Source organism: Xiphophorus hellerii, chromosome 5 (assembly GCF_003331165.1).
Source record: "Xiphophorus hellerii strain 12219 chromosome 5, Xiphophorus_hellerii-4.1, whole genome shotgun sequence".
Classification (NCBI taxonomy): domain Eukaryota; kingdom Metazoa; phylum Chordata; class Actinopteri; order Cyprinodontiformes; family Poeciliidae; genus Xiphophorus; species Xiphophorus hellerii.
Window position 1 is genome coordinate 16,691,018 of NC_045676.1, and position 18,010 is coordinate 16,709,027.

General features: G+C 34.9%; 1 protein-coding gene across 4 annotated transcripts in view; it reads left to right on the forward strand.

Moving 5' to 3' along the window:
- npnta (nephronectin a) overlaps positions 1–15,892 on the forward strand; it is a 61,457-nt gene extending 45,565 nt beyond the window's left edge. For all 4 annotated transcript variants that reach the window (XM_032563592.1, XM_032563593.1, XM_032563594.1 and 1 more), the window contains 5 exons: positions 825–1,211; positions 8,083–8,172; positions 9,290–9,388; positions 11,069–11,328; positions 12,466–15,892. In XM_032563592.1, coding sequence (XP_032419483.1) covers positions 825–1,211; positions 8,083–8,172; positions 9,290–9,388; positions 11,069–11,328; positions 12,466–12,576 — 947 coding nt within the window. In that variant the 3' untranslated portion in view covers positions 12,577–15,892. The remainder of the gene's footprint in view (positions 1–824; positions 1,212–8,082; positions 8,173–9,289; positions 9,389–11,068; positions 11,329–12,465) is intronic.
- The last annotated feature ends 2,118 nt before the right edge of the window (positions 15,893–18,010 follow it).

Genomic DNA, 18,010 nt, shown 5'->3' on the forward strand with positions numbered 1-18,010 from the left:
TACTTATACTCGTGGGCAGTTATTTATTATTCAAAAGAGTGTATATTAAGGGTATATAACCTAATTTGTACACCTTTTCCTTTTTCAGTAGAAATTGGGCTTATTGTTCATGATAGAAATTGGTTTAAAGGCTGCAAAGAAAGAAACTAAACACAAAACAACCACGACACCAGAAAACAGTTATGTTTTGCTATGTGTGACTAGAAATTACGATTTCATGAATCTAATGTTATTTACAAAATGTTTTCTAAGTAGAAAGCATTTCTTCTTAGAAAAGAAAAAGTTTTCTAGGAGCATTTGGTGGGAGAATTAAATATGTAATGGCAAGACTTTTGCAAAAAACACATCAATCTCCATATATAGTAATGGTGAATCAAATTAGAAATGCAAGTTTCTCTAAGTTCTTTGTCTCAATAAATTATATTTTAATGTTACTTCTCTAATTGGAAAATAATTAACAGATTAACTGTTATTTAGTATATTTACAAATTTTTGCATTTTTGACAAAATATGATATAATTAGGCTTTTGAAAATTAATCTTGGAAACAATTGACTTTTGTTTTTCTATGAATTTGTTCAAGTGTTTACCTTTAACTCTCCTCTGCAACTGCAAACTTCTGCTTCAACCAGACATGAGGGAACCAGGTTGTTTCAGTCTGCTTATATTTAGTTAATAGATATCACTGAGAAGTCTCAGAGGATGAAATAAAGCTCTCACTGCAAAAGCCAGGCTAATCACTGCAGTTAGTCTGCAATTCTGTGCCTCATTAACTCCTAAGTGCTCATCTTTCAGCACTCCATCTGCATTCTCTTATCATTGCAGCCATTCCAAAGGTGGTTATTGACCCCCCGAGACCAGGCAAACTGCCTCCCAATCATCACAACCACATCCCAGACTTGGATCACAAAAGGATTGCCACAGTCCGCCCACCAGTAACTCCAAAGAAAACCTTCCCCGTTGTTCCAAAATCACCACTCACAACTACAACTGAAGCCCCGCCGGCCCCAAGGACAATCACCCCACTTCCACGCAAACCAGCAGTTCCCACTCGAAAGCCCTTCATCCCAACTCGAAAGCCATCAATACCCACACTCAAACCCTACATCCCTCCAAGGGTTGTGGTTCCCACAGGAAAACCCCCACTCGTAACCCCTCCACCAGACAACACCATTCAGAGGGAGGTAACCAAACAAAGAGGAGATGTGCACAGTAAGAACCAACATCTTATTTTATTTTGACAATTACATGAGCAAGTGTATTTAAATTGACAATCGTTATCAGCATTTGAAACCACCTTTTGGTGCAGAGTGGGAAGTTTCCATTAAACATCCACAGTTTATTTATTTTTTTCTGAGATCAGCTATTGTGTCTTTGACAAATAACTAAACCAGTAAGGCTGAACACAACAGAAAACCTGCAGGCTATTAAACAAAAGCAATGAGGTAAAACACTCGATAAAACAAAGTGACACTCCAGAGCTGCTTAGATTACCGACACGCAAGCTTGCATGTGACGCATACCACCTGCCAAAAGTTAGGCTGCACTTATCTGTGTATTTGAATGTGAAGTTCTATTACAAATTGCTACTAATGAGCCTTTTTTTCACAAAGGATAGAAAGATTTTCTTTTAAGCTGTTTTTGCTTTTCTTTTTTTTTTTGGTCATTATGCATTTTTTGTTCTTGGGGTGTAATACTGATCTAAATCATTTGCAGACAGTTGGAATAAAACACAAACTCTCCTATATTAGCTATAGAAAGAAGTCTCAGGTAGGACATTTATTTATAAAACTAAGCTTCCTTGCTTTGTAAAACATGTCTAAGATAAAACATATCTATCACCATGGTGGTGATGGTACAGTTGTTTACTTAAATATTTTTCTATCAATCAATTCAAAGCAGTCTATCTTTATGCTGCCAAATTACATGAATGTGAGATGATTTTCAATTATTTAATTTAACCGGTACTTTGAGGACATTTGGGATGTTGATATGGCCCAAAATGTAAATGAGTAAAACACCCATAGTCTAACTCCTTGAAAGCAAATTGTGTGAAATGTCTATCACATAACAAATCATGTTTTATCATTGTTTTTGATGTGTGAAGTCTAAAGAAACAAACCAAATCAATGGTAAAAATATATATATACTAGATAGTGTTGATGAGTTTGATTTATCATTTCTAAGTGGAAAAAGAGGCAAATAACAGTCCTCAAAAGCAGTGATTACAGGGTGTTTGTAAAGGTCTCCCCTTTTCCTACAGATGTTCCATAATTTATTTAATACTCCATAACCTACACATAATGTTTAATATGTATAAATATCTTTATTTGACTACAAATATTGTAGAATGTCATAGAAAGAAAAATATTACTTATTTCTATTTTAATATGTTTTCATAGGACCTGGTTTGTAATTTGAAATCAGTCTCTCTAATTGCACAGTTGAGGTAACATTTTCATCTTAAAATTATGTTATTTCTGGCTTATCTATGTACCACATTGTGGTTGCAGCACAACATGAATCATTGACACTTATTTCATTAAATGTACATTGACCTTCTTCGTTTTTACTCGACATTTGTAATTAAAATAATTGAACTAAGTACCGGTAGTTTTAAATGACACAGAAAGAGGTTGAAGTCTAATCTTATTCTAAAAATGTCAAAAATAAAAGCAGCATTTATCTTCACCTTTCAAATGTTTAAGTAGATGGAAATTACGTCCTTTTAGAACGGGTCCTGCTATAAACTGTAGTTCTCCAAAAACATAGATTAAGTAAAAGTATTCATCCTCCCTAACATATTAATGAAAGAAAGTCATTGGAAGTCACGTTTGCCACAAGGAGTACACAGAAAACATGTACGAAAAGGTGATCTGATCAAATGTGACCACAAAAGACTTGCTCCTGTAAAAAGAGCAAAAGGTTATTCGACAGCGTCGTTCTCAGTGTAATGAATACAAATACCCTGCAGAGTTTTCAGATTTTCATGATTACAATATTTTGGAAATTGCATCAGTTTCCACATTCCACAGTCATGCAATATATCAAGTTGATTTATCAGCTAACATCGCAATAAAATATATTGATGTTTGTGTTAGAAAAGATAAAAAGGTTCAACAGTACTGTTGACAATTACAGTCTCAACATAAATAAACTCCCAAGTTTTAGTGAAATTTAGACCAAAGATCTTATTTAGACAATGTGCTAACATATTTTCTTTCTTTGGAATTCACTGCCAATTACAATTATTGAGAAATGACTGTGTTGTCATGAGGTGTTAATGTTGCACAAAAATTAGCCATCTCATTAAACCTCATAGCTTACGACCTTCTTGAAGGACTGTACACAAGCATCTTATAGGGACGATATTACATATTTTCCATGCACATAGTGCCATTTTGTAGCAAAATCAAGTAATTATGTTATATATATTATATATTTTATATATAACACACACACACGCACACCCCAACATATATATATATATATATATATATACAGTACAGACCAAAAGTTTGGACACAACTGTGTGTCCAAACTTTTGGTCTGTACTCAATACAGACCAAAAGTTTGGACACACCTTCTCATTGAATTCAATGAGAAGGTGTGTCCAAACTTTTGGTCTGTACTGTATATAACTGAACAACCAACCATGCACACATATAACAAAGTAATTCAAATAAACCATGATAAAATAATGGATTTTCTCACTTATACAAAGAGTAGTTAGTTTAAAACCCAGATGTTACACCGGTTTTCTGCTGAGATGAAACAGTTCAATACAAAAGGAGGGATTAGACACTCTGGTTGCCATTCGTCTTGCCAGATGGCACCTCATAATTAGAAAACCGAATAGGGAAAGAAGATTGCATTAGCACCTGTCCGCACAGCTTGAGGAAGACATCAAGTCTAATAGTTTTCACCCCAGCAGAGTAATTCAAGAAAGCAGAGCTTCCTGTAGGTGATATGATGAATAGAAAATGGGAAGGGAGGGGACATAGCTCAGGGTAATTATTAAAATAATTAATCAGAAATCAGAATTGAAACGAGTGTCTCTATGTGCAGGTCAACAAGTGTTTTCAGGAGAACAGGATATGCAAATGCACTTGTGTACTCTGAATGATAAATGAGAGTATTTTTATTTGGACGTGTGCTGTCCACAACTCCATATGAATGATTTTTGAGATATACAAATTCACAAAACAGTACATAAATTCATGTTTCTGTCATATTTTCCATAAGATATATATTTTAAATATATATATTTTGTATAGGATAGACTGCATGATTACCTTAAAAATAGATTTTACACAGATTTTGCCTGATTTCTTGATTCTTTATGCCCTGTTGTGGATTATTCTCTTGTGTTTAATATTTTCCCCTTTTGCACCTCCATGTAATTACACATAATTTAAGAACTTATTTGTTTTTATTACTTGGTTTGTTACCATCATCTAGTGTGACTTTCATGTCAGTAGCCCAATGTCTTGTTAATAACCCAGTAAGAAATAATCTTTTCCCTTGAGAAAATAGTCAACATATTCAATCTTTTCTTTTATCTTTGTACATTCTATATTTTGTGACAGGTTTTTCTTTGCAAAATGTATTTACTTTGCTCTTTTTTTCTTACCCTTTATTCCTTTTTTATTTATCTTTTTCCACTGCAGTTTCAATATGCACAGACACAAGATTAGCATCAAAGCTCTCAACTAAAAAGCAAACAAGTAAATTTCCCAAATGTACCTTTTTTGAAAGTGCTAAACCTCCCACAGGATAAGAAATCCTCAATCCTGTGTGACAATTAAAACCCTTTTAACACCCTATGTGTTCTGTAAAAAAAAAAAGAAAAAAAGAAGAAGAGATAAAAGTCCCCTCCATTTGACTAAAAGCAACTGATTATTTAAGCTCCATAAAAACAGTCTTTTAGGGATGCAAACTTTAATTAAAGTTGACTATTTTGCATTTGTTCAGCTGAAACTCTTTGGTCCGCATTTAGAAAAAGCAAATGAGATCCTTTTTATTCTTTTTCAAAAACTTGGACTCTGTGAAAAGATGAAAACAGTCACACATAAAATAAAGCAGAGTTTAATAGCACCAATGTCATTTTATTTATTTAAACTAATTTTATTTAAGCACAATTTATGTAAGTCCTGTACAATGAAATTAAAGTAAACCAAAAACATATACTACATGAACCTCTGCATGGCATATACAAATATACATGGCTGTCTGCATTGTCCTCCAGAATGGGGTGAGTGTATTGGCGACGCACGGTCAGCCCATTTCCTGTCCTGAGATGTTGGTAGAGCCTTGCAAAATCTGTCCTGTAACAGGAAGTCAGTGAAGTGGTTTCTCACTTATATGTTATGCCATCTGCAAAAAACATAAGGGTCGGTTTATTTTGACTAAATTTAAGAAATTGCAATCGTTCAATACATTTGAATATTTTTTCTAAATAGAGAGATTTGGACTCTGAGATACGCAATTAGGACAATGTAGTATATTACTGTATGATGATGATTTGATTCTTTACCTAACAAATCAGAGTCCATAACCTTATTAACTTTAGCTGCACCAGTTTCACAGGCCTGCTTCATTTGGAACATTTCTAAGTTTTTAGCACAAACACATGACAAATGCTCTATTTTTATTAACCATAGATTTGTAGATTGTGATTCTGACTCTGACAAAAATTTATTTATACATGTTTTTAAGGTCAAAGCCTATCCAGGAAATGTCATAATTGTAATGCAATGCAGTTTGAAACAGTAATCCATGCCTTCATTTTCATCATGGCTGAATTACTGTAATTCCCTCTATCTCAGAGTCAACCAGTCTCCACTTTCACGACTACAGCTGGTGCAAAATGCTGCTGCACATCTTTAAACAAGAACATGTCAGAGAGAGCAAATTGTCGCTGTCCTGGCTTCTCTCCACTGGCTGCCTGTGTATTTTAGAATTCGTTTTAAAATTCTTTTGTTTGTTTTTAAGGTTTTAAACAGCCTTGCCCTGCCTAATTTAACAGAGCTTCTTCACTGCTACACTCCCTCTTGGTCACGCAGGCCTGCTGACCAGCTAATCTTGGTCTTTCCCACTTGTAAGGAGAAGCTTAGAGGAAAAATATCCGAACAAACCGTTGCATTTTAAGTGATCAATTACTTGTGATTAACAAAGTGTTTTAATCAGATTTTTTTTCAAAAAATCCCCCGCAAAAAAGGAAAACTGTTGCAATACAATTTTCTCGTTCGATCTCTTCAATGTGCTTTAAATCCACTCTGAGTACAAGATTAGAAAACGGGTCTTTATCTTGACACTGAAACCTAGACACACACACACACAGAGATAGAACAGGATGCCGAGAATTGCTGGAGAGCCTGGTGTATGCATGACCTCTCCCACTCTCAGATTTCTTCGGTTGACCGACTTCTGCACTCTGCCAGGTGGTCATGAACCTACAAGACGACAAACTGATTCAGGGCACGTGCTCAGGAATTCGAAGGATTAGTTGAATACTACACAGTCAATTCATAGATGACTTATACAAAAACAAACTTTTGATCATTTAATATTATTAAAATTTAGATTTTAAAGTCTCTCAAATTTATACATTTTACTGTGTATAAAAAAACCTTCTGTCTTGCTGCAGAAGACCAAAAAATGGTTGAACTTTCATAACAGCTTGGCCTTGTGCAGTTTGACCTTAGTGGGGAAAGACAGAGGCTGCGTTGTTCCTGTGGGTTGTAGAAAAACTACATAATCAACACAAAAGACACAAACTGACTTTAAGCATGAGAGCTATGAAAGTGAAAGAAGGAGTAATGGTGAAAGAACGGAGTCAACATTCTGACCATGATTCTCAGAGAGAAGATCTTTTACATGCTCTTTTACTGAACTGAACTCCCTGCAGATGAGCAAATCCGCCCCGTCTCAATCTGCTTAACCTTAGAAGAGCTTATAACAGAGATGTTTCTGAAAACTTGCCTTCTCACTCTCTCTGTTATCAAGGTGGAGAAACACATTTTCCCCTGATCATGGCTAACTGAGAGGAGGTCATGTTTCATTTTGCAGGAATCATGACCACATGAGATTTACTCAGTTCAATTTAATTCATCTTTATTTATAAAGCACCTTTAACCACAAATGAAACTCAAAGCACTGAACAAGCAAAATCTCAAGATAAAGCAGACAGCAGAAAGAAAGCAAAACATTTTTTCTTTTTCAAGCCTTAATAGCAATTTTAAGATAAAAGGTTTATAAAAAAAATAATTCTCAAAGCAAGAAAATGCTAAATAATTATATAAATCAATTAAAGTTAAGAACAGTAAATAAAAAGCACACAAAACAAGCCAAAATGTAAACTGAAGACAGTCTTATGAAATATGCATTACTAATAAGGAAATAAATAAATACCATGATAGGCTTACAGCTTCATCTATTCATCCATTTTCTAACACCATTGTCCCTAGTGGGGTCGGGAGGGGTGCTGGTGTCTATCTCCAGCTAGCGTTTCGGGCGAGAGGTGGGGTACACACTGGACAGGTCGTCAGTCTGTCGCAGGGCAGGCTTACAGCTTTTTTGAAAAAAAACTTTTTTAAAATAGAATAAAAAGCTTGGAGTTCCAGTGTTCCTTACCAAAAGAGGAAGCTAATTCCAAAGTAAAGGAGCCTGGAAACTAAAAGTCTCCTACTCTTGCTTTGAATAGGGTTGACAAGAAAGCCTGCATCTTGGGATGAAGTGCTCTTGTAGGATAGTAGGCAATGGATAAAAGTAGGCTGTTGAGGATTTTGTATGCAATCGGAAGTGTCTTTTACTCAGTTTTGAATTTCATAGAAACCCAGATGAGTAATGCTGAAATGAGACATGTGACTCCTTTTAACATCTCCTGTAAGAACACTAGCCATAGCAGTCTGCATCACCTGAAAAATTTTGAAGAAGCTACTTTAGCACCTGTTGTTTTTTAACTTTGACATTGATTTATCCCTGTAAAGTACTTTTCTGTGTAATGTAGCAAAGCAGAGAACATTGAATCAATATAATTTCTTTGTTAATCCTTTTTCTAAACCCATGCCTCTTTCCTCAGTCCCTAGGAATAATGGTCACAACACTGTTCTGGACACAGACTTTGATATTGAGCTCGGCAATACAGCAGATGAAGCCAAGGATGACCCAGGTAAGCATAACATGTATGACAAACCATACAGGGTTCAGAAAATAGCAAACATGAGCTTTGGGACAAAGTGTAAGTGAAACAAACTCCTGGAGTTTTTCTTGCCAAGGTGAAGTTAATATAGGGACCAGGTGTGTTTTAATAGGAGGTGACACCTGGCATCTGGACGTGCCGCTTAAGCGATGGCTCACTGCCTACCAGACACTGCCAAAATGTTCTGCTTCTCACACTCTGCTCGTCTCGCTGCTTCAATGATGAATTGATTGGAAGCACATTAGTGTTCTGCTCCAGGCCTCTGCATCAAGCAAGACTCAATGCACAATTGTACCCAATATCATTAGTAAGCTTTTGTGAAGTCATGTCAGCTTGATGTGATTTATTAATACCAAGGGAAAAATATGGATTAAATGGTCTAAGGATTCGGTTTGGTGTTGCTTTGGATCCATAGCATTTTATTTTTTGTTGTTAGTAGAGACATATCAGAGATCATCTTGGCAGAATTGTCTTTCGCCTCAGTTTCTATTCTTTTATAGATAGTTTATTCTTTGATCCACATTTTTTCAGTCATATCAAAATGAATATGTAGATGTTGTAAAAGCTGTGAATATTAAATTGTACTGCAAATGCACTATTTTTTGTCAAACCTATTTTTACATCAAAAATAAAGATTTTTCTTTTTACAGCCACATGACATTTCTGATTAGAATATTACATGAAACCAATAAAAAATATTTTTTTAATGCGTAGATGTGAGCTTGATGACTTGAAAGTATAATATATGGTCAAAATGTGTATACAGGAGGAGCCTTCAATATAAGAATAGAGCCTAATCAGAACACACATTTTAATTTAATAAGTATGACTGTATTCACTCCCAACTGATCTGGATTTAGATAACACATAATTTAAGCTCACTTGTGGACCTTTGCTCTAAAATTCCCCTATTTAATTAATTTCTGTTTGAGATATAGAGTTGTTTTTTTTTCTGGAGGTGTTAAATGTTCTCATGAATAACAAAATCACCTAATTTTCACCACACCAGAGGTTCGGCTTTCTTTTTTGTTGATGTTGAAGGCACACAGCATGAAATCAGACATTTACAATCAGTTCTGTTTCTCAGACTCGGGGTATTTGAGCTGCTCCTTTGATGACGGTCTTTGCGGTTGGATCAGCGACAAAGACGGAGACCTGCACTGGGAGACGACGCCTGATCCCACAGGTAATTGAAGAGTGGAGTCAACCCTACGAAGTTCCCCTACTCAAGGACTAAAGTTTGTTTATAATTTGTTTATACATGAATTTTAGAAAGGCTTGACATGCATGCTCATGTATGCATAGAAAGAAAATCTGTTTAGTCCTGCTTAATTACAGGTCAAGATGAGAATGACTTAAGGGAAGTAATTTGTCCTCTGAAGATTAATGCTTTGCTCCGCAAAGAAATTTAGATGATAATTGGATTGCATGGCCTTGAATTTTGAAGCCTTAGGCTTTATCAAATATAAATATAAAATTAGACAAGGGAAGACATGGTAAATTATGTTGAGAGGACACAGCAAGTCTAAAAAGCACATTATCTCTTCTAGGTCTCTCTTAATTATCTACATCTTGTTTGTCCAGTTAGTTAAAGAATCTAACTGGGTGTTTTCACCAAATTACATATCATACTAGATAAGTGCTGACCTTAAGTAAATAAGAGGCAACATTTCAGTGAGTGCCAGCTTGTTGATGTAGAATTAAAATACTCCAGGGCCATTTCCCTTCTGTTTACATAATGTCTCTACTATAAATGCTATTTTCTTGATGTTGTCATACATGGAGGAGTATTTTTTTATCTGCCTCCTTCCTTTTGACCCCCAAAGGCAAACATTACTCTCAGATGAATACTTTTGACTTTGATGGAACTTATAGCTTATGCAGAAAGCCTCAACAGATACTTACTACAACTTCAGAAATTAACAATAGCCGTGAAGTGGCTCTGCCAGAGAAGCAAAACACACATACATCAGCATTTATCAGCTTTAACCCAGAAGCACTTTAAATTTAAATTGCTCTGATGCATACATTAATAAAAATGAATCTCTAATTGGCCTGGCAACTGAGTAGATCGGTTTCAGATCAAAGTGTAAAATTATTTTGTGGAGTTATTGTTTGCAAAAACAGCAGACTCAAAAGATAAAAAGTATTCTAAATAATTCAAAGGTAATTGTTAAATGAAAAGCAAAAAGTTGTGGAATAGTCCAAGTTGAAGAACATAATACAGAGAATTTTTTTTACATTGACCTGCATAAAACAGGCATGACTTTATGATTTTTCTAAATTATGCAGACTGTCTGACTCAACATACCTCTGAAGACCTTAAGAATTTCTCATCTTGCTTCTGCAAATCTCTTACCATTTTCATGTATGTCTATTTGCTTCAGGGATTTAGGTCATGGCATGTTTCCTGCTTTTTGATTTTACTCTTTGATTATTCATTGTGTAACATATTTCTTAACTTCAGACAGAAGAACTAAAGCAGATATCAAGAGTTGACTTTTGCTGGGGACTCCCAATACCAATCATTTAATTAATATCTGTATGTATATGTAATAAAGTATGATCTTATTCTATTACCATAGAACCCTAAGCTTCGGTAGCTCTTTCAATAGCTCACACTACATACTTGCATTGCAACCACAATAAATAGTTTTACATTTAGAAACATTTGCTTAATTAAATCTTTTTCTCCTTGTACAATTAAACCAACATTATACTAAAGCACAATTTCTAAATCATGACATGCACAGTGTGTTAGATCCAATTCAACATGACCAGACATTCTAATAAATTTTTCCCATTGCACCTGACCATTTATGGGAGTTGGTGTTTATTTATTTACATCATTCATTTGCTCGCACAGGTGGATGGTATCTCACGATCCCAGAAACAGGAAACAAGAGGACGGGACGAGGGGCCCGGCTAGTACTTCCTCTCACCCCGCCATGGAATGATGGCAATTTATGCCTGTCATTCCGGCACAAGCTGGCAGGCCACCATGTGGGAATGCTTCAAGTGTTTGTGAAAAAGGGAAAGCAGTACAGTCCTGCAGTGTGGGGCCGAACGGGGGGCAATGGCTGGAGGCACACCCAGATCACATTATGGGGTACAGGCCTGGAAAGTGTAAGTAAAATTATACAAATTTCCACTTGATAATCTAATTTGGAAGAGAAATCGTCATTCTTTTTACAGCTGTTCTTCTAAATTGTGTTTGAGAAATATGTTTTTAGAAATACATCTAAAAAAACATGAAAAAAATAAAGTGACAACATGGCAAGCAGGAACCAAACTGTAAGTTACGTAAGAATGGTGTAGGAATGGTTACTCCAAAATCAGAGAAAGGTGAGAACAGCAACAACTTACCAGTCAGAATCACACAGATGACTTCAGCATGTCTTCTTTTTCTTTAGGATATTTTCTAAAATGTGCCCTAAGCAAGTCCAGGTGCTCTCTGATTGGTCAGAATTAATGTGACAAAATGTCCAAAAGTAGTAAGAACAAAGTGTTCAGCTTGTACAGCAATGTGTCCAGTAAGGTGGAGAGAGTCAGGAAGGATTTTGGGTGAAAGCAGCAATTTGGGGACATAACAGACCAGTGCCTTGTCCCGAGATTGAAAAACAATTTGTGGATAGCAGTGAATAACTGCTTTTTACCAACAATTTTTTAAAATAACCATGAATTTCTGTCAGCGGTCTGGAAGACATTTTAATTTCTGTTTTGGATCTCGTCAGCATTGTGTTTTAAAAATACACTATATAATGGGTAAGATGAATGATGTTTTCTTCATATTCCTTAACAATCTTTTCCCTCTGTTGGTTAGCAGAATCTGGGGAGTAATAAGAATGCCTCCACGATTCTATTCTGTGTTGCCAATGAATGAGTAACCATAAGTTTGACATATTGACGCTTGAGAGGAAAACTGTTTGCTTTATAAAATAACTTGTAGTCACACCCGTCACCAATGTCTGTTCTTGATCATTATGTTCTGGAGAGACCTTTCTCTGAAGGCTCATTTTGGGTTAAAAACTTGTTTTAAATTGGTCGACTGCTTAAAAATGATCAGTTGGGCTGATTGGGATTTATGCTGCACTTTTTAAAGATTAATCATTTTTCATGGCTCTATAGTAGGATAAATTGTGCCCTTTAAATTTAGCATATAGCAATATAGGTACTGGAAAAGCTTTAATGACCTATTTTATCAATAATCAAAGCATGATGACCTTTTCATTGTAAAAACACCTGTTTCCTGCTATTCAACAGGTCATCTTGAAGGGGGAACGTGGGAGAGGCAGAAGTGGAGAGATGGCTGTGGATGATATCACCTTGAGGAAAGGTTCCTGCACAGAGGAGCACAATCTAAGGAGACTCTGACTGAAAGAATGGTGAAGGGCAGACAAAAAGGACAACGAGAGGAAAAATCATCCTAAAGAGAAGAGACTCTGCTGTGACACCTCCTTATTCTGCTCTGATCCTTACTTTGTCCTTCTCATCCCCCAGCCCTACTGTGAGTGGTGTCAAAAGTTATGCATACAATTTAGTGTTACAGGAGGTTTTTCCTATTCATCTGTTCATGAACAAGAAGAACTTAGTAGGATATTTTTGGCAGCACTCTCCAGTCGTCTCACCCCACAATTTCAGTTTTCTGAACTGTGCATGTACTGCTGTATTATGGAAATGTACTGCATCTCATATTGGCTCTGGCAGCCTCCAGCCACACCAGGAAGATTCATTCATTTTTCTAAATATAAATCTGTTCCTTTGCTTTGCATTTTTGTTTTGTCCAAATATTGTAAACACAGTCTATATGTTTTAATTCACTTGCTTGTGACACACACGACCACAAATGCAGTTCCTGTTTATGATAAAGAACAATATTAGACTTGGTGCTCTTTTATTTTTAGAAGAAGTTCAATTTGCCAAAATTAGATTTTAAAGTTGGATTTTTCTAAATGCATGTAGTTCCAGAGTTAACATTGACGGTCACAGTGCCAAACTTCAATACAATAAAGCTGTAAATTTCCGCCAAAAATTTCAGAATTTTTTAGATTAATTTACATATTTACTTGGATAAAACTTTGAAATGTCTTCACTTTGCAAAATAAATAACATTCTCTGTGATTAAAGACCAAATTTAAACATTAAAACTAGAGTCAGAAATTAGATATTAGATTTTTTTTTTTATTTGTAAGAAATATCTCAGAGGTTTTCTGAGATTATAAAGTCAAGAGCTGCACATCTGGATAATTTAAGTGCTAGATCTGGGTTATTTTCAGAATGACATCTCACACATTTAGACCTGACGCAGCCATGTTGCCGCTTTTTTCTCTCATTGTCTAAGATGTGCATTTTGAATCACAGTTGAAGTGTTTATGTCAGGTCTACACTCAGGAGATGTCTTCCTGAAAGAGGAAAAGAGCCTAGATCTACCCACCCTGTGCATCTCCTAAATTTACCACTTAAGCCGTAGATGACTTCTGTCACTTTTTGTTACAGATGTCTGACTTCATCTCAGTTATGTTTTCTGATATGTTCAAATTTCTGGCTTTATAATATCAGAAAATATCTTTGTGTTGTTGTTGGAAATTTGTGCCCATTTTATGAAGAAGTGTATCCTTTGTCTTGCAATTTAAAACGTAAAGATTTTTCTTGTAAATTTGTGAAATTGATCTTAAAATTTTAGATTTTGGTGAAAATTTACGTCTCTGCGGATAGTTATTATTTTCCTTTTACCTACAGTACTACATAATATTTGAATGCATAACTGAGGTGTCAAATATTTATATAAGTGATCAGTTATAGAAATGAGACTAAAATATTAATTATAATGTAATTAATGCAAATAAATATATGCATATTTGAGGATATTTATCTCAATACTTTTTTCAAAACATTAAATGTGGAAATAATTACAATTTTTACTCACCTTATGTTAAAAAGATATAAATGTTTTAGCATTTGTTTTAAAGGTGCGTTTTGCAACACATGATGAATTGACTGAGGCTATTTGACACCTCAGTTAGCTCTGCTATATTGTATAGCAGAGCTAACACTTCTATACAAAAAGGGATTCATCTACAGTTTGGTTGTTGTGCAATTTTGCCTATTAAATGTGATGATGGACAGCAGCACAAGAAAAATTAAATAATAAATAGGTTATGAAATAGGATATGATTTTCACATATTAACTGAAGTGTTAATTATCTCTACATTTAATTATAATGTATATTCTAAATATATTGACATATTTAAATAAAAATACATAGGTTTTTTTGTATTTATTGGGGTTTCCTAAAAACTGTCACTTATAAATGTATTTCACAAATTGTTTATTTATTGATTAGAAGCCCTTCTGGTCCTTTATCAATTTGAAACAAATAAGTTAAAGGTACAGTTCAGTTTTTATTAAATATTTTCACCTAAGAATAATTTTTTGTAGTTTAGGTGAATGATATGTTGTAAAGTGCATTTGCATTGCTTTTGGATCACTTAGTTGTGTGTGATGTTTTAAAAGAGTTGTGCTCTGGTACCAGGTGTGGGAGAGTCTTCAATGTAAAAAACTGACTGATGCAAAAGCAGTAACAATGAACTACTGTTAAAAAAATCTAATTTTAGTTAATATGGATGTAAAAAAAAAAAATCCACCTTTATTTGAGTTTATTGAGTTCTGAGTTGCTCTTTGGCTAATAATTTTTCCAAACTGAGATCTCTGTGTTGTTCCCTGTAAGTGAGATACTGACTGTCCACAAGTCCTCGTATGGAACAAACCCCTATTTAAACGAAACACAAAAAACACCCAACAATTATATCATATTTTTGTTTATCTAAGAATAATGTTTTATATGTTGTTTCAAGGTTACAAAAAATCTACAGCACCTACTGACATGACAGTACAAGTACAGACAAGTACAGGTGGGTTTTCGGTTCTCATTGTTTTCTAGGAGAAATACATCATTTTATGGTTGTTGTGAATATTAAACATACCAAATGTAATACCTGGAATGCACTGCACTATACTGTATAATGTTTTGTCTGCAATTAGAAATAGCTTTACAATTTAATGATTTTGAAAGCAGACCTTATGGTTCTTCTTCTACAGTTTGCCCCTAGAAAATCTTGCTCTATCACTTCAGCCTCGTCTTTCACCATTGAATAAACATGGAAAATCTCACTCACCTGTATGCGATTGTGGTCTAAATATTCATGCCCTGTAAGAACAAGCTCAGTATTCTAAAAAAACAAAAAAAACAGCCTTTGAATATTCCTGGTTTTTGACATAACTTGTTATGGTAGATACTTCTGTATATCTTGGAAGAGCACCAGGTTTCCTCTTTTTTTTTTTTGTCTTTTTGCAAAATGATTTTGTTATTCAGTACCATCCCGATCCCTACTTTTGTCTGATGCCCCCTGCAGACGAACTACCTGAAGTGTTTAAAAAAAGAAGGGGCAAAGGATTTTGGGCAGTCACAATTGAACGTTTTCTTCGTATTGTGCTTTGTTATATGAAATGTATTTGTTACTGACATTGATTGATGAGCAGAATGGTATATTTGTAAATGTATTCATGTGTACATACTCTGTACAATGCCATAAGCTGGTGTGATTTATATGTTATGTAAATTCATATATGAATGTTGATTGGACTTGGTTGGTATTTCAGTATTTAATTAAAGACCCGGTGGAAGCCTTTCACGTGACCCCTTTGTTTTCTGTAATAATGAGGGAATTTATCTCATAACAATGTGCTCAGAAGCTTCATCTGATATTTTATGCTTTCAGACCTGCTTTATAATTGAATGTTTAAAAGACGGAATTAAGTCAAGCATATCTTCAAATGTAGAACATGTTCCACTGGATGTTAAACTAAGCGATTAATCTTGGGGATTTTATTCAGAGCTTTTGGTGTAGCTGATACATCCCTTAATTTTAGCCAAACTCTAGTGCTAATTTAGTGAAAAGAAATTCTCAAAAATGTTCCGCTGACTACTCTGGACGCATGAAAAGTAGAAAACAAATTACAACTTAGATTCATACCAGGTGGGACAGAATAAAACTCACCCAAAACTGAATCAAATCATTTTGTGATTATTGTGTTTCCTTTGTAATTATGTGTGCTGTGTACACATAATTGGACTATGCATCTAAAATTCACACTGAGTCCTGCTTCTCATTAAAAGAAGGGAGCTTTTTCAGTTCTACCCCAAAATGTTAAACAAGGAGGGATTATAACTTTATCCAACAGTTATTTGAAGCTTAGAAGCTTATTCTTTTTTTTTATTGATTTGCTGGTAAGAGATGTGGGGAGAAGGGGTGGCATTTTGTTAAATTACATTGTTATTCTCTCATAAAAAAACATGTGTCCCTATCCATTAAGTATTGACTCTGAGTAAATACTTAATGGATGACTCTGAGTCAATACTTAATGGATGGTACCTGGGACCATTTTCAGTATATAAATTGGAACCTAGAGAGGTCTAGTGTAAGATAAACAGAATAAAAACTATTTTTCCAGTAACATTTGATAATAGTCCATCCAAACCACTTTAATGGATATTTTTTTCATACAAACTGTGGATATTATGATACACCGAGAGGTGCGGTGTGGAAGGAAAAAGTCATCAAACTTGGCTGTACAATAATCAAAGCTGGTGTATTAGGCCTCCAGTTTAACATTACTGCTGGAGTTTAACATTGCATTTAAATCAAAATGCCAGTTTTCCCATCAGTCAGTCTCTCTGCTACATCCAGCAGTCCACCTATATACTGGTTATCCCCGCCTTCTGAATTTACCCCCAGCCAATCAAACTCCAGCCATCACTGCTTCTTCCATAAAAGAGCTGGGTTTGAGGCGGGTCTCCTTCTTAGCAGGGTTCCAAGATGGCAGCTACAATGACACACCCACAAGGTAACAAATATTTCACAAACAAAGGATCATACACACTCTAGCATTCAAACATTACAGAAAATCTTATTGCTTCTTAACACTAGAAATTATTAGATAAATCAGGAAGACCTGAGATTTTATGGTAGAATCTTTGATTTGCACCGGAGAAGCAACATATACAGTAGACATCAACACACTTGTATGGCTAGACCACAAAAAGTCTCACTGTGGTCTCATGGGCAGAACTGTTGCAAATCTCAGTGGCACATTTAGGAAATTGTGTGTGTCCTGGATGCATTGGGAAGTTTACAATAAGCACAGAATCAGAACTAGCTCCATCATGAAAATAAGAATATGAATTCTGAAATAAAGTAGCAGATCATGATTCTTTTTTTTTTTTTTTTTAGAAATCTAGATAAAATGTCAAGATACTCACACCCTTATCTGTGGGTTGTCAATGAGATTTCAGATAAGGCAGTTCTGTCATTGCAAGATGGATTGAGCTGTGTCAGACTCTGATTATTCTGTCATTGTTCATATTGGGGCCTTTTGTTCTTCTGTAACCTACACACAGAAAGTGCCTTGGGTTTTAATGCAAATAAGTGTCACAATGAAAATTTCTGAAACCTTCACTTTAAGACCAATATAGCTAAGGTATTCAGAAATTAGTTACTCATTTATTTGTTTATAAAATTGACTTTGTTATATAGTTCAAAGGGCATTTTCAAAAAGCATGAATATTAATGTCAGGTTCTTTCATATAAATTGTTGATTATGTTAAACAGGAGGACAAACAGGGCACAACTAGAATAACCTTATGTTCCTTATGTCCCTCATGTTTACTCATGCTTTAATTTTCAATATGTATTTACCCTGCACAACTTCAGATTTTTTAAATATGATTATTTTATCATTTTTATCATC